The sequence below is a fragment of the Chrysochloris asiatica genome, unplaced genomic scaffold, assembly GCF_000296735.1.
Source record: "Chrysochloris asiatica unplaced genomic scaffold, ChrAsi1.0 scaffold00022, whole genome shotgun sequence".
In the NCBI taxonomy this organism is placed as follows: Eukaryota; Metazoa; Chordata; class Mammalia; order Afrosoricida; family Chrysochloridae; genus Chrysochloris; species Chrysochloris asiatica.
This window is the reverse complement of record NW_006408540.1, coordinates 19,671,625-19,698,412: the sequence shown is the minus strand read 5'-3', so window position 1 is coordinate 19,698,412 and position 26,788 is coordinate 19,671,625. Positions and strand designations below refer to the sequence as shown.

Genomic DNA, 26,788 nt, shown 5'->3' with positions numbered 1-26,788 from the left:
CAAAACAAAAAGCTATTATTTACTGACACATCCCCCATATGTAGGTCTGTACACTTTTCAAGGCACTGTTTCCAGCTCTCTAACTGTTTCCCAAAGAATTCTGTGCTCTTCAAATTACACCATGCCACAATGGTTGGTCTGACAACCTCAAGGTACTCAAACCATGTTCCTTTTAAAGGTTCTCTGAGTTTAGGAAGTCTGAAGGGGCCAGATCAGAGCCGTAGGATGGATGGGGTGAGGTTTCCCAATGATGTTCTCACAGAAGGGCCCTTGCTACCTTTGAAGAATGAGCAGGTGCATCGTCGTGATGGAAAGACACTCCTTGATGCAATTTTCCTGACTTTGTTCCTCACCAATACTGTGTTCCGTTTTCTTAAAACTTATTCCTAAGAGAGCTCCAGTGATTATCCTGTCCTTCCAGAAAAATCAATCAAGATTACTCCTTTGAAATATAAAACAACTGTTCCCATAACCTTCTACGCTGACCCCTGTGCCTTGAATTTAAGTGATCCCCTCGGAAGCCGCAGTTTTAATTGGGACTTTGTATGACAAGCACCCTATGAGACTAAGACAATGAGAGAAATTGTCTGCAGGCATCTACTGATCAGAGATGTGTTTAAATACATTCTGTTTGGAATGAACCTTTGCACGTATGAAGTGGGACCCGAGGAACAATACTTTTTAACTTATCCTCACATTTTATTATTAAAAAGCTGAAGAGAAAAATCATAAGTTTTAGTGAATTTATGATTCCTTTCACTCATCTTTTCTTTTTCTCCTCCTCACTCCCACTCTGAGATGATTAAAGCTACAGTACAAACCAACCGCATATTTATGCATGCATACCTGAAAAATATAGAGAGCACAAAAATCCCTTGACTCTTTTTCTAGCCACAGAGTAACGGAACATTTTCTGCTGTTGGATTTAATTTCTCAGAAAACAGACATGGCTCAGGCAGTTGGCAGCAAACTTCAAAGCTGAACTTCTGCAGTCAGACACAAACCTTGGTGGCAGTTCAAGAGTGCATAAAACACTAAATTCATATATTTTTGTTTCAGTTTGTTCTTCCTCAAACTGGTATAACTCAGAATGTTCAGTAGCAAAACTGATTCTAAGGTACAAGCAAAAAATACAGCATCCATCCTCCTTCTACAGGGGCCTTTGCATGTTAATTGGCTGGGAGATTTCAAAGGCCAGTGTGGGTGCTGACGTGGGCAGGACTTAAGGTAGCGGCAACGTGATGTAAAGTGAGAAAAAAGGAAACCAGGAGTTGCCTAAGAATTAATAAGAGCTCAGTAAGCAGCTGCGTGAGAAAGATGAAGCTTTCTGCTCCTGCAAATATATGCAGTCTTGGAAACCCTATACAGGGTAGCTGAGTTGGAACCAACTCAATGGCAATTAACAATACCAGTAAACAGTTACTTACTCTAGTGGAAACAGCAGCATGTTTTAATCTATTTAAGAGAGATTTCTTTTTAAAATGTATTTCTAAAGATGAGGAAACAGTCACCTGTTAAGAGCTTCACTTCAGTCTTCTGAACAACAGAGATTTAAAAAGTTCTTCTCTCATGGTTGTAGGGATAATTATGTGAAATATGCTCACACATAAGTGTAATAAATACCTACAGGTAATACTTTAACATTGGTTCAAATGCAAGAAAAATGTACATCGTGTACCCTAATAATAAAATCAACAGGCATCTAGTTTACTGCTGTGAAAGGTGCTACCTTAAAAAAAACTAGGGAGAAGAAGTGTCTTTATCAGGATTGTTGCTGTTGTTGTTGTTGTTGTTGTTAAGTGTTGTTGAGCCAGTTTCAACTCACAGCAACACTGTATAGGGTTTCCAAGGAGCAGCTGGTGACCCTGAACGGCCGACCTTGCAGTTCAAACCAACTTGCAGCCCAGCGCATTAACTCACAGCGCCATACCTAAAAGGGTTCAATACATCACACGGAATTCAACAAATGAAACATGCAATCTCTTCTCATCACAACACAGAAAATCAGAGGTTCGGAATACGGTCTGTAGTGCCCACGATCATTTGGATGTCCATAAAGGCAAACTTATATTCATAAATAAATGCACTTGCCTTATACCATGGTGCTGACTGATACCCTGTGCTTCCGCACAAATAAGGCCGTGAAGCCTAACTGTGTTCCTCACCATCACACACGTGCAGTAAAAATCATTAAAAAAAAAAAAAAATTTAAGTCAGTTTAACTTAATCCTTTATGGGGAAAAAAATGTTTTATTTAAATCCAATCCTTGAGTACATATTTATAAAAAATATTTTGTGATAGCAAGTATTAATGTGAATAAAAGTACTTCTGAAGGACTAAAATGGGGGGAGGGGCTATAAAGGCACAAAGTGACTGGCTTACAAGTTTTCAAGAGGGAGCTCAGTTTCAGACGATGCTAGGATAAGTAGAAGCTCCACTGAGTGGTTTTCAACCTGGTCTAGATGGCAATGGTGCAAGATAAAGGGGAGGGAGGAGGGGCTTAATGGCAGATAGGATAGAGGTGCAGTAAAGCGTCTCCAGCAATACCACAGAATACCAGGCAAAGCAGGTTCAGGGCAGAGCTCCAAAACTTGGAACCACATAAGTGGGAATATTTAAAAAGTTTGAAGGCTTACAGCTAATGGAAATTGTAGCGGAAGAAAGAAATTGAGTACTTTTTAATCTGCCGGGCTCAGCGGCCCGGAGCCGACAACATGGGCAAGAACAACTGGCAAGACTAAGCAGGAGATCAAGCAGATCCACCATGGAATCACGCCATGGGAACCTGGGAGCAAATGTGGAAAACACACTTTGTAGGTTTTGCTTTGTTCTGATTTTCTTTTTTTGGTATCTGTTTATTGGCCGCCCATTGTTATCTGTTTATTGGCCGCCCATTGTTTGTGAACCTTCATTCTGGTAGCTAGAGGGGGAGCCTGAGCGAATGTCCACCATCCACCCCCACCACCCCCATCTGTGTGCATGCATGTGTCATGCATGCACACAGATACTCTCAGCCCAAGAGCCAGCCCTGAACTGTATTTTAATAGGGAAAAGGCCAAAACAAGGGGTGTGGAGAGGAAAAGAGAGTTTAAAAACAAAACAGGCTGAAAACTGAACTAAATCCTGAGGTATAGCATAACAACCAACAGTGGCATCTTAAAATTTATCAGACGGCCTTGAAGGCAAGAAACTGAAAGAGGACATTAAAGTCATACTCATATTAGGCTACAGATTTTTCTCCCCCCTCTCCACTTTCTGCAATTATAGACTACAGTATCCAATCTAGTTTTTTGTTGTTGGTGGTGGTGTTTTTGTTTTTATTGTTTTTTTGCTGTTGCTGTTTTGCGCTCCCCCTTTTACCTTTGGGGGACTCTTTCTCTCCCTATATTACCCAACAAGAGACAGAAACTGCTACCATATAGTCACGCTACAATCACATTCTATAAAACACCAAAATCCAGGCAAGAACCAATAACAACTTCCATACACCAGGGAGGCAGACAACATCTATGAAAGTTACTCTGAGCTAAGCAATAAGAAGAGTGAAAAGGGATGCCCACATCCTGATCACATCTACCTGGAAGCAATCAGAAAGCATAAAAAATACCAAAACATACACTCAGTTAAGTATTAAGGCCACAGGTAATCACTAACCTTGTCCACAAGCAAAAGCAGATGACCATATCAGCACATGTCCAGAAACAAGATAAAATGTCTGAGACAAATGACCTAGAAGTAGACCTGGACTCCATTCTGGAAGGAGAGCAGGCCTTGGAAATGCCTGAACAGGAATTCAGAAAAATGATTATAAAATGTTTCAAAACACTTTACAATAGAGTTGATAAAAATAAGGTAGTCAGGAAAGTACTACAGGAACAATCAAATAAGATAGATACAGTATTGGAAACAATTCAAAACCAAACGATCAATAACAGAATATCAGAAATAGACAACACAATGAAAGGGCAAAGGATTAGAATAGAAGAGATGGAAGGTAGAACCAGTGAGCTGGAAGACAAATCTTTTAATACCACTAAGTAGAAGAGCAAACAGAAAAAAGGATAAAAATAACTCTGAAGATGGTCTAAGATTCACATTGGACAACATGAAGAGGAATAACTTAAGAATTATTAGCATTCCAGAACAAGAAGAATCGCACAAGTCCACAGAGGAAATAGTTGAAGAACTGCTGGAAGAAAATTTCTCTAACATCCTGAAAAGTGAAAAGATAAATATTCAAGAAGCTCAACGAACCCTAGGAAGGATAGACCCCAAAAGAAAATCACCGAGACATATTATAATCAAGCTCTCCAAAATCAAAGAGGAGGAGACACTCCTGAAAGCAGCTTCGGAAAAGAGAAGCATTACATACAAAGGCAAGCAAGTCAGAGTAAGTTCGGATCTCTCAGCAGAAACCACGCAAGCAAGAAGGCAATGGGGAGACATATATAAAACCCTGAAAGAAAAAAACTGCCAACCAAGAATCCTTTATCCAACAAAGCTACCAATCAAATACGACAGTGTAATCAAAACATTCCAGGATAAACAGAAGCTAAGGGATTTTGCCAAAGCCAACCATGCACTATAAAACATCCTAAAGAGAGTTCTGTGGACTGAGAACTAACAAGAACAGACAAAAACCAGAGATTGACATACGTGGTAACACCTCCCAGAATTAAATCGACAGAAGGAAGAGTCGAGAACAGAACAATACATAAAAAAAAAAAAACTCAGAATCTGGGAGGTCAGTCTATGATCAAAACAATTACAATGTAAAAGAAGATAAACATGCAGGAACAGAGATCCAGATGGTGAGAAGGTCAGGTAGATTACAGGATAAAATAGACTGCATTAAATGGAGAGAAAAATTAGTGGATTATAAGGCAACCTCAAAGAAAAGTAACACTTCACAACATACCAAGAAAATGAAAATCCACGAAGACCATGGAAACATAAAAACTATGAGAAACTCACAAGAACGAACAAAAAAAGCATGAACTCAACAAAGGAAGTCACATAGAACAAAGAAAGCAGCAACACCACAAAAAAACAAACATAATGGCAGCAATTAATCCATACCTATCGATAATTACAATACCCACTTGACCAGGCTTCAACGACTGGAAGATCAGAGCTCAACTAGAAAAACAAAGAAGAGAAAAAAAAGAGTAATCTGATACAATTTAATGAACTTGACCTATACCTATGGATGCAGTAGCTCAAAAGAAGGAACAAATCTTTACAGCAAGGATCATTGCCACCCTTTCCATACAAAGAGTAGACAGGATGGGCAACTTGGACATTGGCTACCCAAAATGGAGGGCTTCAAAGGCAAGAAGTGACTGGCTTACAAGCTTTCAAGAGGGAATCTAGATCCAGAGGGTGGAGGAAGGTAGACTCTCCACTGAGTAGTATCCAATCAGTTTGGGTGGGGCTGATGAAAGGAGATGCAGTGTGGATAGGTCTATTGTGATACAATAGTGAATAATTAGACCCAGAGAGGGAGAGGGGCTGTTTTCTGTTGACCAGGGGTCAGACTTGTAGGGTATACCCTTTGGTTGGTTGATGATGCATGGAGAGGACTGTAACCATGGCAACGAAAGCATATACGACAGGATGAATGTAAAGCTAATGTTCTCCCATGTACACTATCACATAATTCACAATAAAACATTAAAAAAAAGAAGAAGAAGAAGAAGAAGAAGAAGAAGAAAGGAGATAGGGCTAAAAATCTTGTGGTTCAATAGTCAGTAATTGTTATCATGACTGACTGTGATTATTGCAACTGTAAAAGTAGACATTTTATAGCAAAAATAGGGGAGTGGTTGATCTTGTAGTCCAGGAGCAGAGGACCCTGGGAATATAAAGGGAGAAGAGTGGAAGCAGAGTGTGGGACCCTATTCAGAGAAACAGTAACAGCAGAGATGACGATGTGGAGAGATGGAGCGGCTAGGGACTCTAGACTCAGGAAGGGAGAAGGGCTGTGTGCTGGTGGCCAAGGGAGCAGGTTTGCAGGGTGTGCCCGTTGTGTGTTTGAATGGTTGCATATTCTTGAGTATTTTGGTGTACATCCAAAAAAAATACATAGGGAATGGAAGCAAATATTGGTAAATGACGATGCCTGGAGGGGATTGTAATCATTGCAATGAAACAAAATACGATAGGATGAGTGTAAAGCTGATGTTCTCTCGTGTACACTATCACTCAATTCACAATAAAACTTAAAACAAAAAACAGTACTTCTGGTGGATACTACTGGAGGATGATTATCTAAAAGAAAAGCACTATGAGACTGTTTGAGTTGTGAGATAAACCAGCTACTTTTTTAAGGAAGACCATCTTTACTTGAAAGTGCAACTGACAGACAAGCTTGCTATTCACACTCAGGTATTAATTTGACAGATTATTTTCTCAACAATGACTGTTAATAAACTCAAACCTTTCAAAGAATACAACTGGCAGAATTTGTTGCCATTGGCACAATCTTTCATGTGCAAATTAGAAGTCTGAAAACTTGTATCTGCCAAAATGAGCTTGACAGTTCCCCAATACTTGAAGATTTTCCTGATGTAACCTCTGGTGATGGTAATGAATGCAACTTTTTAATCTTGTATAATGCAATATGTCAAAGTGTCAGATATCCACATAACTCAGTGAACCAGTGTTTTCCGGATGACTACAATGTTATCACTCATTTATATAATGACTATGTGCATCCACATGTGATGAACAGTTACAAAGCCATATATGACATGCAAAGCACAAGACAAACTAATAGATTTCAATGCAATGGTCTGAACAGTTCACTAATATCAGAGTTTCAGATCCTACATTGAACTAGTCTTTCAGAAATTTCCAAACGTATATTTTTGGTGTAGTTTCCTCTTCTAAATATGTATTTATGATGCCAGATTTTTTTCATGTTCTTCAAACAACTTATCACTATAGATGGAATATAGAAGTGGGTATGAGAGTCCACCTTGGTATTAAGCTAAGGATGTTTTTGATAAGTATGTTTCCCCATACAAATGCTGTTTATGCCAAGTTGCTATGTGTAAATGGCTTCTGAAAACAAAAGCGTTCAGAAGCATTGCACTAAACTGATATAAAATAATGATTGTTGCTTTGTGTCATTAAGGTGATTCCTATACACAGCAATTCTATAGGACAGAATAGAAATGCCCTGATGGGTTTTCTGTGGAATCCTGCTGTGGCGCTGTAGGTTAATGCACTGGGCTACAAAGTCAGTTTAAACTGCAAGGTTGGCGGTTCAAGCTCACCAGCTGCTCCTCAGAAATCCTATACTGTGGGTCGCTATTGGTCAGAACTAACTTGATGGCACTTAACATCAACAACAAAACAGGTTTTCTAGGCTGGAATCTTTATAGGAGCAGATCGCTAGGTCTTTTTGCTAGCGGAAAGATTGTTGGTTTTGAACCACTGACCTTTTGGTTAACAGCTGAGCAATTAACCATCGTATCACCAATTGCTATTATTGTTGTTAAGTGCCATGGCGTCGATTTCAACTCATATCACCTCTGCACAGGGCTTGAGAATATAAATCTCCACAGGAGCAGAAAGCCTTATCCTTGCCCCATGAGCACCACCAATTCTCCCCCATAATTAGATTGTTGTTATTGTTAAGTGCTGTTGATTCAGTTCTGACTCATAGCAACCTATATGGGGTTTCCAAGGAGCAACTGGTGAGCCTAAACCACCAATCTTGCAGTTCAATCAAACCTTGCAGTCTAGCACATTAACCTGAAGCACCACACCTGGACAAAATGTCAGCTAGTACCATTGCATGTTGTTGTTGTTAACTGCTGTCGAGTTGGTTCCGACCCATAGTGACCCTGTATAGGATTTCTGAGGGGAAACTGGTCAGTTTGAACTTCTGGCCTTGTGGGTTCAAACAACTTTGCAGTCCAGTGCATTAACCCACAGCGCCACACTAGGACTCCAGTACCGTTGCATAGAAACTACTAATGTATTATGATGATAATTTAGGGGACAGAGTATTGTTAATGTTAAAAGTAGTGATAAGGAAAAAATTAAGAGAAGAAAGCAGCTATGCAGCTGTACTTTGAATGGTAAGCAGCACATTTGTATGGTGGTGGTGGTAGGGGGGGAGAGGTTGTATGCCACTGAGTCGGTGTGGACTCATAGCAACCCTATATATGGTTTCTAAGGCTGTGAATTCTTTATGGAAGTAAAAAGCCTCATCTTTATCTCAGGGAGTGTCTGAGATCCAAGAAACATGGTTGTAGAATTGATGTAGGCTTAATGAACAGAAACAACAAAGGGAGTGAGGTTCCCCAGAAAATAAAATAATCTCTTAATAACAACTGTAGAGCTTCTTTCTTGGTCTAGACAGTCAGAATATGCTTAACAAAAAAATCCCCATCAGCTGAGTTTTACTAAGTGATATATACTCAGATTTTGCTAATATGTATGTAAATATTGTAAAATATACCTGAAACCTAAAAAGGTTAAAAAATAAGATGTAAAATTAACAGTATTAACAACTTACATTTACTGGGCATTTACTACACATCACCAAGAATTGTTCTAAATCATTTAAAATATATTCATATTTAAATAAAAACATGTATGATTTTATTTCCGTTTTCCAAATTAGAAACCTGAGGGATAGGCAGGTGCAACAAAGTACAGAAACCATGACATGAAACAAATGATAAATGTGCTTAAGAGACAAACAATTCCGCTAGTGTATGCCATCTACAGTCCGAGACCTCAGGTGTATTATCACCGCTCTACCAAGAACATTCTGTCCAAACTGCAGAACAAGGATGGCAATCTTGATCCTTTCCCATAGCCTTGCCAAGGTAATCCTAACAGTTCCAGTCAATCTAGAGTGTAATATAACTGGAAATGTGAACACAAAATGTTCATCAAGGGTGCAACAATAGCTAAAGAATTTATAAGATTAAAAGTGGAAGACTATTTTTGAGAATAACAAAGCGTAGTTTATTAAATATCGTTTTTTGGTAAAAATCAGTAATAAATCATGCTTTGGAAAAAGTAGCCACTTACTGTTGTGATTGCTGTTAAGTGCCACTGACTCATAGTGACTCTGAACAGGGGTTCCCACGAACAGCTGGTGGGTCTGAACCACTGACCTTGTGGTTAGCAGTACAGTGACACACCAGAACTCCAGCTAATTAGGGTTGTTGCTAAGTGCCATTGAGTTGGTCCCAACTCACAGAGACCCTATATAGAGGAGGAGAAGCTGGTGAATTTGAACCACTAACCTTGCAGCTCAAATCAACCTTGTGGTCCGATGTTTATTCTACAGCGCAACACCAGGACTTATCAGTAAGATGTAAAAATTCTGGAACAGAGTGCCTTTTTCGACAAAGCAAGTTCAAGCTTCCCTACTTCAAGCTTTCATCAGGGCTCCTACTCCTTTGGTCATATTGGTGCCAAGCCTTCTTCCACTAATGGGACAATCACAAGTGTCAAAAAAGTGTCATAGCTTTAACAGATCTTATTTTAAAACAGGGCGCATGGTGGCTCCATTCAATAACCACTGGACTACGGCCTACAAAATCTGTGGTTCAAGCCCACCAGCTGCTCTGTGGGAGAAAGACAAGGCTTTCTGATCCTGCCAAGATTTAAAGCCTCAGAAACCCTATACAGAGTCGCTATGAGTCAAAATGGACATGAAGGAACTTAACAACAGCGACATTTTAAACAAAATAAAACACACCATTAGTTCAGCCAATTCAGAGTCAGAGTGAGCCTATCGGACAGAAAAGAGCAGCCAAATGGGGTTTCTAAGACTGTAATCTTTATGGAAGCACACTGCCACAACAATCCCCTGAACTTTTCAGTTAGCAGTCAAGCATTTAACCAATGTGCCACCAGAGCTCTTTATGAGTCTTATGAAATCCCATCAATTACAAGACAAATTGCAGATTCCTTGAATGTGCCTAGATCAAGCCTTGCACAATGAACACACAATAAATAGTTGTTAAATAAATGTATTACTCTCACATACAATGCATGTGCTAAAAGATATTGCCATTTCAAATATTACCTATAGAAAACTCCTGATCAAATAGGGTTAAATGCAGAACAGAATTTCAAATTCTCATAGAAGTCATGTTTTCTGGAGGAACAGAATCTGGATGAGATCATCTTTAAACCTTAAAAAAATAAAAATTAAAAAATGCCTGAGTCATCTTAATATCAAATAGTAGTTTAGTCTAACTAGTGAAAAACGTCTTACTTGAACATTATGTTGTTTTAAGAACTCTCTATACTAGATCAAAGGGACCCTGGTGATGTAGTGGGTTGCACATTGGGCTGCTGCTAACCACAAGGTCAGCAGTCTGAAACCACCAGCCACTTCACAGGAGAAAGATGAAGCTGTCTGTACCCAAAAAGATTTCCAGCCTCGGAAACCCTAGGGAGAAGTTTTATTCTGTCCTATAAGGCTGTGATGAGTCTGAATCAACTCAATAGCAGTGGGTTTTTATAATGGATCAAACTGACATCTGCATCTGGAAAGAGTAGACAGGAAAGTTAAGGATGTGAAGAGGGAGGAACAATTCAGAAAAGGAGGAGACAACTGAGAATGGCTGCAGACTTTGGAGAATGTAATCAACATCCTTGACCTGTACATGTAGAAATTGTCAAATTGGTGTATGTTCTGCTGTGTGTACTTCTCAACAACAAAAATATAGTCCCTAACTCCCATAATAACATACTACAAATTATTGTTGTTATTGTGAAGTACGGTGGAGTTGGGTCCGACTCAAAGCAACCCTGCACAGGGTTTCCAAGGCTGCAAATCTTTACGGGAGCAGAAAGCCTCATCTTTCTCCTGCGGAACAGCTGGTAGTTTAGAACTACAGCATCAAATAATGCAATAAGACAAATTTTAGAGCACATCAGAAAATTTATAAGTTTTACCAATTTGTTGGGTTAATACATCAGACTGCAAAGCCGTTTGAACTGCAAGTTTGGCGGTTCAAGCTCACCAGCTGCTTCTCGGAAACCCTATACAGGGTCGCTATGGGTCGGAACTGACTCGACGGCACTTCACAACAACAGCAACAATACACAAAAGAATGATATTCATTTTTAAAGTCAGTTTATGTTGCTACTGATAATCTTTGAGGCCACAAAAAGTTGATTAGAGATTTCTTTTTCATACACAATGGCATTCTTGTTGGTAACTGCCATCGAGTCGGTTCTAACCCATAGAGACCCTGTGTAGGGTTTCTGAGGAACGATTGGTGGGTTGGAACCATCAACCTTGTGGGTTCAAACTGACCTTGTTGTTGTTGTTGTTAAGTGCCATCGAGTCAGTATAGGGTTTCCAAGGAGCAGCTGGTGAGCTTGAACCACTGACCTTGCAGTTCAAACAGCTTTGCAGTCTGGAGCATTAACTCACAGCGCTACACCAGGACTAATTTCTTACAGCTTTCTCTGATTTTTTTCTTTTACATAAAAAACAAACTTTTTGAATTAGATATGAGAAAATTAGCTCTGTTAAACTAATGAGGTGGATCCCTGGTGGTGCTCGTAGGAAAAGCACTGGACCGGTAACTATAAGGTCAGAAGTTCAAACCCATCAGCCACTCGATGGGAAAAAGATGAGGCTTTCGGCATCTATATTTACAGCCTCAGAAACCTATACGGGGTCACTGTGAGTCAGAATCAACTCAATGGTAGTGGGTAAACTAATGAGGTGGCCTGTTGCTTCACAGTAATACTCTAAACGTAGTGAGGATAAAAACCAAGAAACAATGAAAACAAACATATACTTGTGAACATATGCTGCGAAAAATCTCACTCTATTTAATTCATAAGCTGAAACTCTTGCTTTCAGTCTATTGAACTGCTAAAAACATCATAGTAAACACACATAGCTTAAAAACTATATACAGGATTTCTTGGGCGTCGATATGAGGTGAAAGCAGTTGATCTTTATGCATAAAAGGTCCACTTAGTATAAAAAGTACACTAGTGCTGTGGCGCTGTAGGATAAGCACAGGACTGCCAGCAACAAGGTCAGTGGTTCAAACCTAGCAGCTGCTCCTCACAGACTCTATACAAGGGTATCTGTGAGTCAGAACTGACTCGAGCACATTACAATAACACTACACACAGTCTATTATAAGAGCAAAAATCCAGACTAAATTGTTTCTTAATGTTAAGCAGAATTTTTTTAAAACACAACTTAGAGTTGCTGAATATCAATTTATTAAGACAAGGAAAGATGACCTTATCTTGGCAAAACTCAGAACACTGTTTCTTCAACATCTTAGCAGACAGCTTGATGCACCACATTCTCCCATCTGTTTGTTCTGTTTCTTCATGACCAGAATGGAAATTAAACCCTTCACAAATAATGGCCAAAAATTGATTAATCACAAAAAAGCTACAGAGCAGAGAAATAGCATGATATGAATAGCAGAAATAGGTAGAATGTTAGGTGGAACCGCCTTAGAAAAAGACACAGGTGAGAGCAGGTTGAGACAGTAAATCTATAAACAAATAAATAATTCCATTCCCACTTACCTGAGGAGCTCTCAGTAAATACTGTCAATGTCTGTCCTCCAACACTTTGCAAAACAAATGGGTGTTCTCTAGGAGCACTGACTGATGCTGGTTTTCCACCAATATCATGGATATTTGCAAGATCCTCATTCAAAGTAAATGACACCTAACAGACACATTAACCAGCACTTACTACAATAGACTTTTGTCTCCAAAGTATCTGTACAGAAATTCTTAGTATAAATCAAACACTTTTTAAAATTCAATGTCTTTTCTATTCATTTGCTAAACAAATTTTTCATACTTAGATATTAGTCATAGAAAGAAAATCTATCCCCATTTACCAGGATAATAGGGCTATCATTACAAAGACAGCTCTTTAATGTTTTTGCTCGTCTGTAGCTGAGGAATGAATATCTTTCCAAAGCACAAATAACATTATTTTTCCCTATGGTCTTTGAGGTCAAAGGAATCATGTCTTGTGATCTTTATAACATTAAAACCTTGCACATAGTAGGAAACCAATATTTGCTGAGTGAATGACTATTTTAAGAAAGCCACAGTAATTCAAGGGGTGGGAAAAACGAGTTCTTTACTTCGAAAAGTTAAATACCTTCCATAAACAGAAGATGTATTTCTTATAAGGTTTTACTGACTACTGTATAAGTAAATGGTAATGCTTTATTTCTAAATAATTTAGCAAATACAACTAAATAATTACAAGGATAATTCAATATTAAGGTTTAGAACAGAAATACAAAGGTAAGAATTCTTTCAAAATGATTTTCACTGTAAACCAGACCTCCTCCCTCCAAATACTGAATAAACATAAAATTAGTATGCCTATTTTCGTGTGAAAAGATCATGAAATATTTATTAAATATCTACTATGTACTAGGTACCATAAATTATGCCCAAGGCTTAATGCATCACAATCTACAATCCAAATCAAATAAAGGCTTCTGCTATTCTAAAGTAGTACTAGGTTTCTAGTACTAGAGTACCAACACAGAGGATATTTTGGACAAAGGAAAAAAACATGAGAACAACTGAAAGAGTTCGTTTATTCACATAAGGGTGGCGTTTAAGCCTTTATGGGCTCCTGACCATCAGCAGTCTGCGTCTCACATGGAGTTTTCTAGAATTCAAATAATATCTTCTCTTTACTATTAGTAAGACACAGTAAAACAGTCTATATTTTAAATAAAATTTTTGCATAAAAATCTTACCTCAGTCCTTCCTTGAATCCTAAAAGAGAAGAAAATATTTTTTTTTAATACTTAAACATTCATGCTTTTTTTAAATGTAAGCTAAAAACTAAAGAAATATCACTACCTCACATTTGCATAAAATACTACATTTATAGATATAAACCAATATTTACCCTTGACACTTCTCAGTTACAAGCAGTCCCTGACTTATGACATTCCAGTTACGACTGTCCTTTTTTGTTGTCTTGTTTTTTATCATCTCGGAAAGCAGTTCTGCTAACCACCAAGCCACCAATGTTGCATATCTTGTCATTAGCAATATGCATCACATAGTGTTTCCCTGTGGAATTTGCTGATATTTATCATTCTTAGATGTTCACTCACAGAGGTTCAAATCTGCACAATGTTCAAAACACTGCTGTGTAACAGATTAAAACTTTTCCTGAGAGGACGTTGCAGGAAAATGCATGGAGGGGGCTATGGGGAAAAGTGCTATGTTATACGAACATGCTCCAAGCATTTGCTAACAATATGATGGCCAACATAGGCAGAAAAATCATCCACAAGGCAAGAACACTGAACTCAGAACTTGGTATCATCCTTGTGGGACAGCTCATAGATCACTAAGAAGGGGAAATGACAGAACAGAATAGAAAAGAACGCTGAAGAAGAGACAATGAGGAAGAAGTTACAGAGAAGTTATAAAATAAAAATTATAGTTAAAGGATTAGACGGAGCTTTTACTAAACTAAATCTGGGGTTTTAGATGCTTGAAAACATTGACCCAAATATGGATCGCTTTGCTAAAGCCACTAGGCAGATTCAGGAAGCAGTGAGATGCTGCCACAAAACATGTGCGGAAAGAGAAAAGAACCATACAGACAAGTTTTGCTAATTTTCTGACTAGAAACAATATCCCCAATCCCAAGGATAATCCAGCGGATCCTGAATAGTTCAAAGTGAATTATTACATCAGTGAACAAAATGCCAACATCATCAACCCGTGTTCATTGTCTGAGTAAATTTTATGATTAGTGTGTATTTTTTATGTATGTAGAAAATATAAGTCTATAAGGTTATAAGGTGTATTTCCAATCCCCAAAGGCAAATAAAGATCATATTTATAAGACTACTGATAATCATAGGCAACAATGAAAATTTCTTTTGCTTTTAATTAGTATTCAACTTGCATCAGAATACACTTAATAGTGAAATCACTGAAACAGAGCCCCTGTCATAAATTGGGGATTACCTGTGTGCTATCTCATTAATAAGGAGCTCTAGTAGCGTAGTGGCTATGAATTGGGCTGCAAACCACAAGGACAGCAGTTTGAATCTACAAGCTGTTCCATGGGAGAAAGATGAGGCTTTCTGCTCCATAAAGATTTACAGCCTCAGAAAACCTGTACAGGATCACTATGAGTTGGAACCAACTCCATGGCACATAACTAACCAACAACCAATCTCATTAATAATCTTATAGAAAAAACAAAGTCACATTAATCTCACATGAGCACTTTAAATAAGTCCACCTCACTTAAAACTTATTACCTGTCCCAACATTATCATCCACATAATGGCAAGACTTACCTTTATTTTTAGCACTCAACGGCATGTAAATGCATATATAAAGCCAGCCAGACAGGGCATTTCAGCAAATTGTACCACGTAATTTAAATAAAGATGCTTCATTTACCGGTCAAAATTTTAAAGATAAAAATTAATTAACAATTTTGAAAATTATAATCAATTTTCTTGTATTATAAAAACATTATGTGCTCATTATATAAATATCTATAATACAGACAAGTCAAAAGAAGTTTTTAAATAGCCGTAATTCCACTTTTAACATACTGATAGAGGACATCTCTTATCTGACTTGCTATATATTTAGATGTTCGTCTTTAATTTCTTTTCTTAATGGAATCAATGTTCACCCTACATTACAGTCTAATTTTTTAACTTTTATTAAAACCTACTATACTCCAGGGGTGGCACTACAGGATAAACACTGAACCGCTAATCTCAAAGTCAGTGGTTCAAACCCACCAGTGATCCTCGACTCCTATACAGGCTCTCCATGAGTCAGAACCAACTCCATGACACTTGACAACAACAACATACACCAAAAAGGAGTTCTGGTGTAGGGCTGTAGGATAAGCACTGAACCGCAAGTCGGTATGAACCTCAAGTTCTGCAGTTCAAACTTGCCTCAGAAACTCTGTATACAGTGTCACTATGAGTCACACTGACTCAGCGACACTTAACAGTAACATACTCCAAGATGGGGTCCTGGTGTGGCACTGAAACGTAAGCATTGAACTGCAAACCACAAGGTTGGCAGCTCAAACCCAACAGCAATTCCTAGAAAACCATAGAGAGTTGCTATGAGTCAAAACCAGCTCAATAGTACTTAACAAACAAAAAAACATACCCCAAAGTAAAGGAAACTGGGTTGCTATCCACAGTTTGAATCCACTAGGCACTCTGTGGGATATATATGAGGCTTTCTGCTCCCATAAAGATTTATCGCTTCAGAAACCCTATACACGAACACTACGAATCGAAACCAACTTGACAACACACAGAAGCAGCATAATCCAAAATGCATGAGGAAGTTGGACGGTGAATAAGGAAGACTGTAGAAGAATCAATGCATTTGAGTTATGGTGTTGAAGAATACTGAAAGTACCACGGACTTCCAGAAGAACAAACAAATCTGTCTTCAAAGAAGTGCAGCCAGAATACTCCTTAGAAGTCAGGATGGCAAGACTCCATCTCTCATATTTTGGGCATGGTATCAGGAAGGAACAGTCCCTGGAGAAAGACATCATGGAGAAGGGCACAATGGAGGGTCAGCGAAAAAGAGGAATGCCCCCAATAAGAAGGCTCGACACAGTGGCAAAAAACAATGGGCTCAAACAACAACTGTGAGAATGGTGCCAGATCGGACCGTGTTTCATTCTATTGTGCACACAGTCGCTATAAGCTGAAAGTGCCTTGATGGCACCAAACAAGAAAACAACATGCCCAATTTTAGATGAATTTAAGATGTTACTAGTCATCAGGAGACACAAAAGGTACATGCTGCTGGTGTTGTTAAGTGCCGTCAAGCCGATTCCAACTCACAGCAACCCTGCACAGGGTGTCTGAGGCTTTTAAACCTTGCAGGAGGAGCAGAAAGCCTCGTCTTTCTCCTGTGGAGCAGCTGGTGGGCTCAAACCATGGACCTTGCTGTCTGCAGTCCAGTGCTTATCGTATGGAGCCACTACACTCCCACAAAAGGTACATACATATTATTGTATGTATGTGATAAATGTTAAGTTCAAATAGAGAGCCACAATATACCAAGATTAGATAGGAAGACACTGTTTCTTCCATTTTAAGAGTTACAAAATGGCTCAATGCAGGAGGCAGCTCCAAGCTGAGCCTTGAAAGGTTTTAGGACTCCAACAGACTGATATGGAAGAACATTGTACCAGAACTGAACAGCTGAGCAAAGTCACAGAACTGTCTGATCCAAAAAGTACCGGAAGTAGCTGGAAGGAAAAATACAAAGTAAGAAATAGTGGAAATGGAAATACAATACATAATTAGAGCTAAACCGTGGAAATTCATAAACCTCACAATATAGACTTTATTTTATAAGAAATGGAGGTTCACAGGTATTACTTCAACAAAAGAATTCGCATGTACAATGATATGCTCCAGGAAGCTTGTACCAGCAAAGATTATAGAACAGATAAAAGATACTACTGGTGTGGCGCTGTGGGTTAATGCGCCAGACTGATAAACCGTTTGAACTGGAAGGTTGGTGCTTCAAGCTCACCAGCTGCTCCTCGGAAACCCTACACAGGATCGCTATGGGTCGGAACCAACTTGACGGCACTTCACAACAACAGATATGAAGACCAGTTAGATAACTATTTTATCTTTACAACACCCAACTTTGTTTCTACCTGCCTAACCTGAGTTGCTCAGTCAGTCACTCTTCATGGCACAATGAATGTTAGCTCCTGTCCTAATGAAAAAATCAGATTCTTTCCAATAGACATGAGGTACAACAAACTGCCATAGAAATGAAGACTACTGGCTGGGGAAAAGATGAATTGAGTGAGGTCACCAATCTAGAGACATTCAGGGCTAAAAGAATAGTCAGAGACTAATGAGTACACAGCCTTATAATAGCACATTTGTTTACTGTAGATTCTTTAATATATTAAAAAGCAACATGAATCTCCTATTTGTTGGGTAAGTATCTAGAAGAGAGATGTAAAAAACTGAAAGATCATATATAAAAATATGAATTCTCAGCTTTTCTTACAACTCGTAAGAATATTTGGCAATACTGGGACCACCTTTCAGCATGACCACAATCCCCTGACATGTACAGGTGGGATAGGAATTAAATTCACCAGAGTCCTTTCCACCCACTAACAGAAGCCTATCATTTTGCTATCTTTAAGACAGAGATGCTGAAGACAAGACAAAATGGACATACAAGTCATTCGCATGGTGTTTACTGAATTGAACTGAGGTTAATGACAATAATCACATAAAAGGTAACAGAAAGAAATAACAATGATGAAGACTTGAACCGGGGAGTGGTGGGAGGCATGTGATCCATGGCAGGATCACTGAGCTGTTAAAACTGATGGACAAAAACTGACAGGATGTGGACAGCAAAGGAAACAGTGAATTAAGAAGACCATGCTGACATGTCTGGCCTGGTGAGTAGAAAACCACCCAGACGCAATTAGGGAGCACAGGTGGAAAAGAAGCCTCCTTTCAAACCCATAGCATTATAACAGCATCTTAGCTGAGATGATAAAGAAGGAGAGATTTAGATGAGTTCATTATCAGAAATCCTTAAAGAACGCAAAAGTTAATTTTTTTAAAATGACATCTGCTTTTGACTTTGTGTATGAATGGATGAAGTATACATGACCTTTTGCTGTTACATATTATGACTACAATTTAACTTTTCCTTGCTGGCCCGTGGTCCAAATTCTAAGCATCAACTATTGCACAACATGGAAATATCTTCAGAAATTATTGAAATGCAAGTTTACCTTCATGTTCTAAACTGACTCAATTAAACAAAGAAAAAAAATTATATTTCATTAATTTGTTTATACATTATTCTCTGTTGCGTGCCCCCATATGACATTGAAACTTTTAAACATGCTTAGAAATAAAAAGCTGAAAAGTGTTTGGAAGAAACCATGTAAGTACAAACTAAATACTGTCACATGGATCCCTGGTGGCCCAGTGTGTAAGTACAAGCTGCTAACAGAAAGACTGGCAGTTCAAACCCTCTAACCACCTCAAAATAACCTGATGATTTGAGCCTACAAAGGTTGTTCGATTTTGTTGTTGTTAAGTGCAGTCAAATCAGTTCCGACTCAAGAGTAACCCTGTATAGTGTTTCCCAAGAGTGGCTGGTGAGGATTAGCAGTCCAGTGTTTATCCTACAGACTCATATCAGGACTCCCTGGAAACCCAATGGAGCAGTTCTACTCTGTCATACAGGGCTACTATGATTTGAAATTGACTAGAACATACACAACAACACGTGATGGTCAATATAATAAAACATAATCAAACATTTTGGAAACTGAAGCATTCTGAGACAGAATGCTGATGTAGAAAGTTGGCTTTCAAATTAAACAAGCAAAACTATTAATTAATCCAAATGTGGTACATATCAGATGTCCAAAGTACATAAATAATCCAAGAACAATGATTTAGGAACATGACACAAATTACTTGACAAAAATGGCCCAAATGTTACCAGCAGCTAAAATAATCTGTACTCTTATCCTATTTGACACGGACTCACTGATTATACATTCGTGAGTGCTTTTGTGTACATCAAAACACAAAACAGGGAACAGAAGAAGCAAATACTGTTAAATGATGATACGTGGAGGGCATTGTAATCATTGCAATGAAACAAAATACGATACAATGAGTTCAAAACTGATGTTCTCCCATGTAAACTATCACTCAACTCACAATAAAAGCTTTATATATATATATATATATAATGTATATAGCTATTTTCTATTCAAAAGTGACTTTTCATTGTTTTCAATATTAATGCAAAAAATAAATTTGATCAGAATTCAGAGTAGTTAAAAGGGCGAGTCAATGTCTCTAAAGCTAATATTACAGGCAGTTTTCAATAATACTTTGTGTATGGCCAAAGCAGCACATCTGAGATAAGGAGATCTTCCCTCAAGGCATTTCTTTGAGGGACACCAGGCACACTTGGTATGTTTACATTGAAAGCAGACATATATATGATTTTAGGGTCATAACACTTGCATTTAATTTAATGTGTGGTGCTGCAGGTTAATGCACTTGACTGCAAGGTTGGGTTGAACCTCAAGGTCGGTGGTTCAAGCTCACCAGCTGCTCCTTGGAAACCCTATACAGGGTTGCTACAGGTCAGGACCGGCTCGGGGGCACTTCACAATAACACTCTTCTAATCCAGATACATATCTGTGATATTCTCTGGAAGTGCTGCTTGATTTGTAAAAGTAGGACACTGTGTCAATATCCTGCTTTTTTTGTTGTTAATCACACACTTTAGTTGCTATGTCTCCTTAAATATCAACTGCTGTAGATTATTCATTATCTGACAAAGAATACGCTGAATTAGCATCTATATTTTTCAAGATTCCCAGGTGATTTTTAATTATGTATATTTTTGGGAAACACTGCTCTACTGTTGTTGTTGGGTACAGCTGAGTGGGCCCGACTCATGGCAACCCTGTATAGGGTTTCCAAAGAGCTGCTGGTGGGTCTGAATTACCGACCTAGTAATTCACAGTTCAGTGCCAATCCTATGGCACCACACCTAAATTCCATACATGGCTCATAAATTTGGTCACTAAACAGCACTTTTAACATTGCCTGTGAACTTGTTAGAAATGAAAATTCTCAGTATGACTTTCAACCTGAATGACACCATGTTATAACGATTTTAAATTGTGCGAAGATATTGTTTCTGTGTTCATCAGTTTAAACTACGTTAAATTGTTTTCACTCTTAAAGAAAAAACAGGATTCACCTTTTGTGAGACATTAAAATAAGACTTTGGGAAAAGATGCATTCCCAGATGCCTTTTTCTCCATTTCCTGTCCCCTCCTCCCCTCCACCCCACAGTCCTGTGTCTGCTCTGATGGAATGACCAGTCATACCATGGAGATCCTCCCAGCTGTGGCTCATGCTGCACAACAAACCACAGCTTAGCTTTGGGAGGTCTGATGGGGCAGTGGTGAAAGAACACAGGTGGGAATCGGCGCCCAGACCACATCAGACACAGTGCAGTGTCAACATCTGGGCTGTGCAATGTCTGTAGTATGACAGTAGGTGAACACTCAGTGAGCTAAGCACTGTACGTGAATTAACTGCAGGAGATATTTATATGATCTCCTTTTGGCAGATGAGGAAACAAAGACGGTAACTGACTTACCCAAAGTCACACAGTTAGGAAGTTACAAGGCTAGGACTACACTCCAAATTCCATACTCAAATCCAACGACCAACACAACACTGCCTTTCTAAAACCTAAGCAATTTTCATTATCATCCAAAATACACATCTTTTAAATCAGAGCTGACTCATAAATGGTTAATCTACCTCTAAGTCTTCTAGGCATAAAATTATCGGAAGAAAATTTACCTGGTCTGTCTTAAATCTCCTTTTCAGGTTAACAGTTCTGGTACCTTCAAATGTTCCTCTAAGGACACTGATTTGTTAGGCTTCTCATTACCCTACTTTCATATAAGACAAGCACTGGACTGTCAAGAACAGGTCAGCAGTTCAAACCCCATCAGCTGCTCCTTGGAAACGTTATACAGGGTCGCTATGAGTCCGAACTCACTGATGGCATTTAACAACTTAACAAATGCTAAGTGCAGCACCAAGAACTGAGTATAATGCACTAACGCTTGAGCTGTGAACTAAATGGAAAAAAGCAAAAAACACACCTATTAATGTTGTTGAGTACCTGAGTCACTTCTGACTCATAGCGATCCTGTATGGGGTTTCCGTGGAGCAACTGGTGAATCTGAACCACCGACCTTGCAGTCCTGTTCATTATCCCACAGAGCCACACTATTAATGCATCTTTTATTAAATAGCCAAATAACCATGCTGACTTATACTAAATCTGGAAACCAACTCACTGGAAGCACTAAATCAGTTCTGCAATTCCTAAACAGAAAAGCATCTGCATACAAAGGATTCTGCATTTAAAAGAGAAAGCTCACCATAGATTTAGAAAATCTATCTTTTTTCCCCACTTACCAAAAAAACGTGATTCACCCACAACTTATTTTTCCTATGTGCTCTAAGCATGACACAGCCCTGGCCACAATCCGGGCACAAAGGACTGCAAGTCTGCTCTGTCCCTGATGGATAGGAGAGCAACATCACCCAACAGGGGTCACTTTGCCCATACCCAGGGGTTTCACCTACAACTTCCCAGGAATATTCATTTTGTAAAGTTCAAATACAAAACTGATAGCTACTTCCATATCATTTCAATGGATTGATATAAATTTTTTTCCTACAGTGGAAGAAAACTTAGAGTCAAGTCTCTGGCATTTAAGTGACAGAGCTGAGACTAGAACGTGGTCAGAGTTTTCTAAGCCCTGTTGTTGTTTTTGTTGTTAAGTGCCACGAAGTTGGTTCTGATTCATAACAACTCTGTATAGGGTTTCTGAGGAGAAGCTGGTGGGTTTGAACTGCTGACTTTGTGATTCAGTCTTGTATTGATCCTGTTGTTTTGTTGTTAAGTGTAGTGGAGTCGGTTCCAACTCACAGCAACCCTGAATAGGGTTTCCGAGGAATGGCTAGTGAATTTGAACTGCCAACCCTGAGGTCCAATGCATTAACCCACAGCACCACATCAGGACAGCGCCACAATTCAAGACTGATTTTACTGCAAATATGCATTACTATTTCTTGAGTACTGTTCCCTACCTAACTTTAGAACTTCGGTGGGGGAAAGGCTTCCAGTTTCTAAGCACTATCTTATCTAAAACAAAATCAAGAATTAAAAGATGTATTTAGAAAAAAGGACTGTAAGATAAAGATAAAAATACTTAGGGTATAAATAAGGAAGATATCAAAGTTTCTTACTTTAAAGACATGTTGCCACCTACCAAATCCAAACTGGACAGCCAATTGACTTTGATGAGAAAATTTTGAAATGATCCCTGATGTACATATGCTTTGCTTAAAGACAGTGCGTATTTTAGGCAAGAAAAGTTCTATCCTTAATGGAGCTCTGTTGTTAAATGTTGTCAAGCTGGTTCTGATTCATAGCAACCCTATGTAGGGTTCCAAGGAGCAGCTGGTGAGTTTGAACTGCTGACCTTGCAGTTCAAATCAACTGTGAAGTCCAGTGTTTATCTTATAGTACCACACCAGGACTCCCAATGGAACCATAGCAGAAAAATTAAGCCTTGACAATATTCTACTAATTCACTAACCATCTAAACTTTTTGAAATATGGTCTAAGAAAAAAATTAAGTAACTACTTTTAACTAGTTACTTTATTTATTATTTTTAAAATAAATAAATAAATAAAGTAACTAGTTTAACAGTAGTTACAAAGAAATTCTGGTAGCGTAGTGGTTACGAGTCAGGCTGCTAACCTCAAGGTCAGCAGTTAGAAACTACCAGCAGTTTCACAGGGGAAAGATGAGGCTTTCTATTCCTGTAAAGATTTACAGCCACAGAAACCCTATGCAGGGTCACTATGAGTCGGAACCGACTCCACGGCACACCACCATCACCGTTACTAAAGAGTCACTATGAGTCAGTACCAACTCGATGGCACTTAACAACTGTTAGTAAAGTTGTCATAGCAGTTTTCATTTACTCATTCAACACATATGTACTGAGTATCTACTATGTCATGTAAGTCCCTTATTGTTAATTGCCACTGAATCAATTCAAGTGTGCACGGCAGTTTACACTTCGCTACTGCTGTGTTGTCCTGCTGTGGTGCTGTAGGATATAGTACTGGACTTCAAGGTCGGCGGTTCAAATTCACCAGACACTCCTTGGAATCCCTATACAGGGTCGCTATGAGTTGGAACCGACTCCACGGCACTTTACTACTGTTACTAACCTAGAGGTTGGCAGCTTAAACCCACAGAGCAGCATTGCAAAGGAAGGGCCTACTGATCTGCTTTCACAAAGACCACAGTCCACAAAACCCTCAGGAGCAGTTCTACTGTGTAAGCACATGGAGTGCCCGTGAGTCGGAATCAATGCAACGGCAAAGTGTTTGAATTTAATTTTATTAAGTCAAGTGCTGTTTTCAATGCTGAAATACAGAATTCAACTAGAAATCCTTTTGGGAGCTTATACGCTAGTAGTATTCTATATCTATTTGTATATATACAGTATATCAGATGGCACAGGAGCAGCTGAATAAATACTTCTCAACTATATGAGACAATGATGATAAGCACTGTTGTGAGGTGCCGTCAAGTCGGTTCCAACCCATAGTGACCCTGCATAGGGTTTCCGAGGAGCAGCTGGTGAGCTTGAACCACCAACACTGCAGTTCAAACGGCTTTGCAGTCTGGCGCATTAACCCACAGCACCATACCAGGACTCCAAGATAGAGTGTGTTATTGTCAGGTGCCATGGAGTCAGTACTGATTCATAGCGACCCTATGCACAGCAGAACAAAACACTGCCTTATCCTGGGCCAACCTCACTACTGTTGCCACACTTAAGTCCATCGATGCTGCCACTTGGCCAATCCATCTCGTTGGGGGTCTTCCGCTTTTTTTCTTACTCTCCACCTTACCAAACATGATATCCTTCGCCAGCAACTTGTCCATCCTGACAATATGTCCGAAGTATGAGAGATGAAGTTTGGTCATCTTGGCCTCCAAGGAGCACACTGGCTGTACTTCTTCCCAAAACAGATCTGTTGGTTCTTTTGGCAATATTCTCCTCTTTCAATATTTTCCTCCAACACCATAACTCAAAAGCATCAATTCTTCTACAGTCTTCCTTATTCACTGTCCAGCTTTCACATGCATATGATCACTGAAAATACCATGGCTTGGGTCAGGTGCATCTTAGTCCTCAAGCTGACATCTTTGCTCTTCAACATTTTAAAAATGTCTTGTGCAGCAGATTTGCCTAACACAATACGTCGTTTGATTTCTTGACTGCTGCTTCCGTGAGTGTTGACAGTTGATCCAAGAAGAATGTAGAGGGTGCTATTTTATATAGGGAAGTCAGAAAAGGCCTCGAAGTTTCTTAAACATCTGAGTGGAAAGAAACATCAAGAGACAATCAGACATGAGAATCTGGAGTTCAGGTGAGAGACCAGGATTGAGAAATATTTTTGAGAACTGCCAGCATATAAATGGTATTTAAAACTATGAGACCCATAGGAAGAAGAAAGAAGAAAATAACCAAGGATTGAGTCCTGGGGTCGTATATTTAGACTGAGAAGACAGGTGGGAACTAGAGACAAAAGTAGCCGTCAGTCTTTTGGCTCTCTGAGCAGCACTATGGCCATCGGCATGGTGGCAAAAAGGGTGCCAAGAAGAAAGTGGTTGATCCATTTTCTAAGAAAGATTGGTATGATGTGAAGGCACCAGCTATGTTCAGTGTAAGAAATATTGGGAAAACACTAGTCACAAGGACTCAAGGAACCAAAATTACATCTGATGGGCTCAAGGGTCATGTTTTTGAAGTGAGCCTTGCTGGATCTTCAGAACAATGAAGTTGCATTTAGAAAATTCAAGCTAATTACTGAGGATGTGCAGGACAAAAACTGCCTGACCAACTTCCACGGCATGGATCTTATCCATGACAAAATGTGCTCCATGGTCAAAAAATGGCAGACCATGATTGAAGCTCATGTTGATATCAAGACTACAGATGGTAATTTGCTTTGCCTGTTCTGTGTTGGTTTTACTAAAAAACACAACAACCCGATTCGGACGAAAGACATCTTATGCTCAGCACCTACAGGTCCATCAAATCCAGAAGAAGATGATGGAAATCATGGCCTGAGAGGGGCTTTTGACTTGAAAGAAGTGGTCAATAAACTGATTCCAGACAGCATTGGAAAGGACACAGAGAAGGCTTGCCAGTCTATTTTCCCTCTCTATGATGTGTTTGTTGGGAAAGTGAAAATGCTGATGAAGCCCAAGTTTGAGTTGGGCAAACTCATGGAGCTTCATGGTGAAGGCAGTAGTTCTGGAAAAGCTACTGGAGATGAGCTAGGTGCAAAAGTTGAACGAGCTGATGGCTATGAACCACAACTTCAAGAATCTGTTTAAAATTCAGACTTTTAATGATGACAAATTTAAGAGCTTATTTGTGAAAAATAAAGTAGCCGTCAGCGAGGAAGAGAGAAGTATCAAGAATTCAACTGAAAACAAAGTTTCAAGAAAGGAGTCACTAGATTCTGTCAAATTCTGCTGAAGGTCAAGTCAGAAAAGGTCTACCAGTTGACTCTTTTTCTAAAAAAAATATTTTTATTAAGAATTGAGTGAAGGTTTACAGAGTAGAGCAGATCATCAGATTTACATTCAGTAAGTCATACACTTTGTTTCATCATAGTGACTGCTAATCCTTCAATGGAACATCATGTACCCCACTTTCTCCGACTTTCCTCACCCTGCTGAATTCTGTATCAGTAAATGCTGCCCTTTGGATCTTGCATGGTTGACCATTCTGAGGTGTATGTGCCTCACTAGTGTTGTCGTCCCCCCTATATACCTATCTACTACTTGTCTAAAAACTGAGCCACAGGTTAAGAGCTCAGTTCCAGAGCTAAAGAATGGCCAAGGGTCATAGTCTCAGGGTTCCACCTGTCTTTATTTGGTAAGTATGCCTTGTCTTTTTATTTCACCTGTTCTACATTTCCTCCTGGAGTCCTGGTATGGCACTATGGGTTAATGCACTGGACTGTAAAGTTGGTTTGAACCTCAAAGTCAGCAGTTCAAGCTCCTCGGAAATCCTATACAGGATCGTTATGGGTCA

The 26,788-nt window shown here is 39.1% G+C and overlaps 1 protein-coding gene across 1 annotated transcript in view; it reads right to left on the bottom strand.

The window, feature by feature from the left end:
* The window catches only part of GTF2F2 (general transcription factor IIF, polypeptide 2, 30kDa), a 176,871-nt gene that overhangs the window by 131,014 nt on the left and 19,069 nt on the right, over positions 1-26,788 (bottom strand). Inside the window, exons 3-4 of the mRNA XM_006837619.1 lie at positions 13,762-13,780; positions 12,554-12,698 (exon numbers count right to left, since the gene is read on the bottom strand). Coding sequence (XP_006837682.1) covers positions 12,554-12,698; positions 13,762-13,780 — 164 coding nt within the window. The remainder of the gene's footprint in view (positions 1-12,553; positions 12,699-13,761; positions 13,781-26,788) is intronic.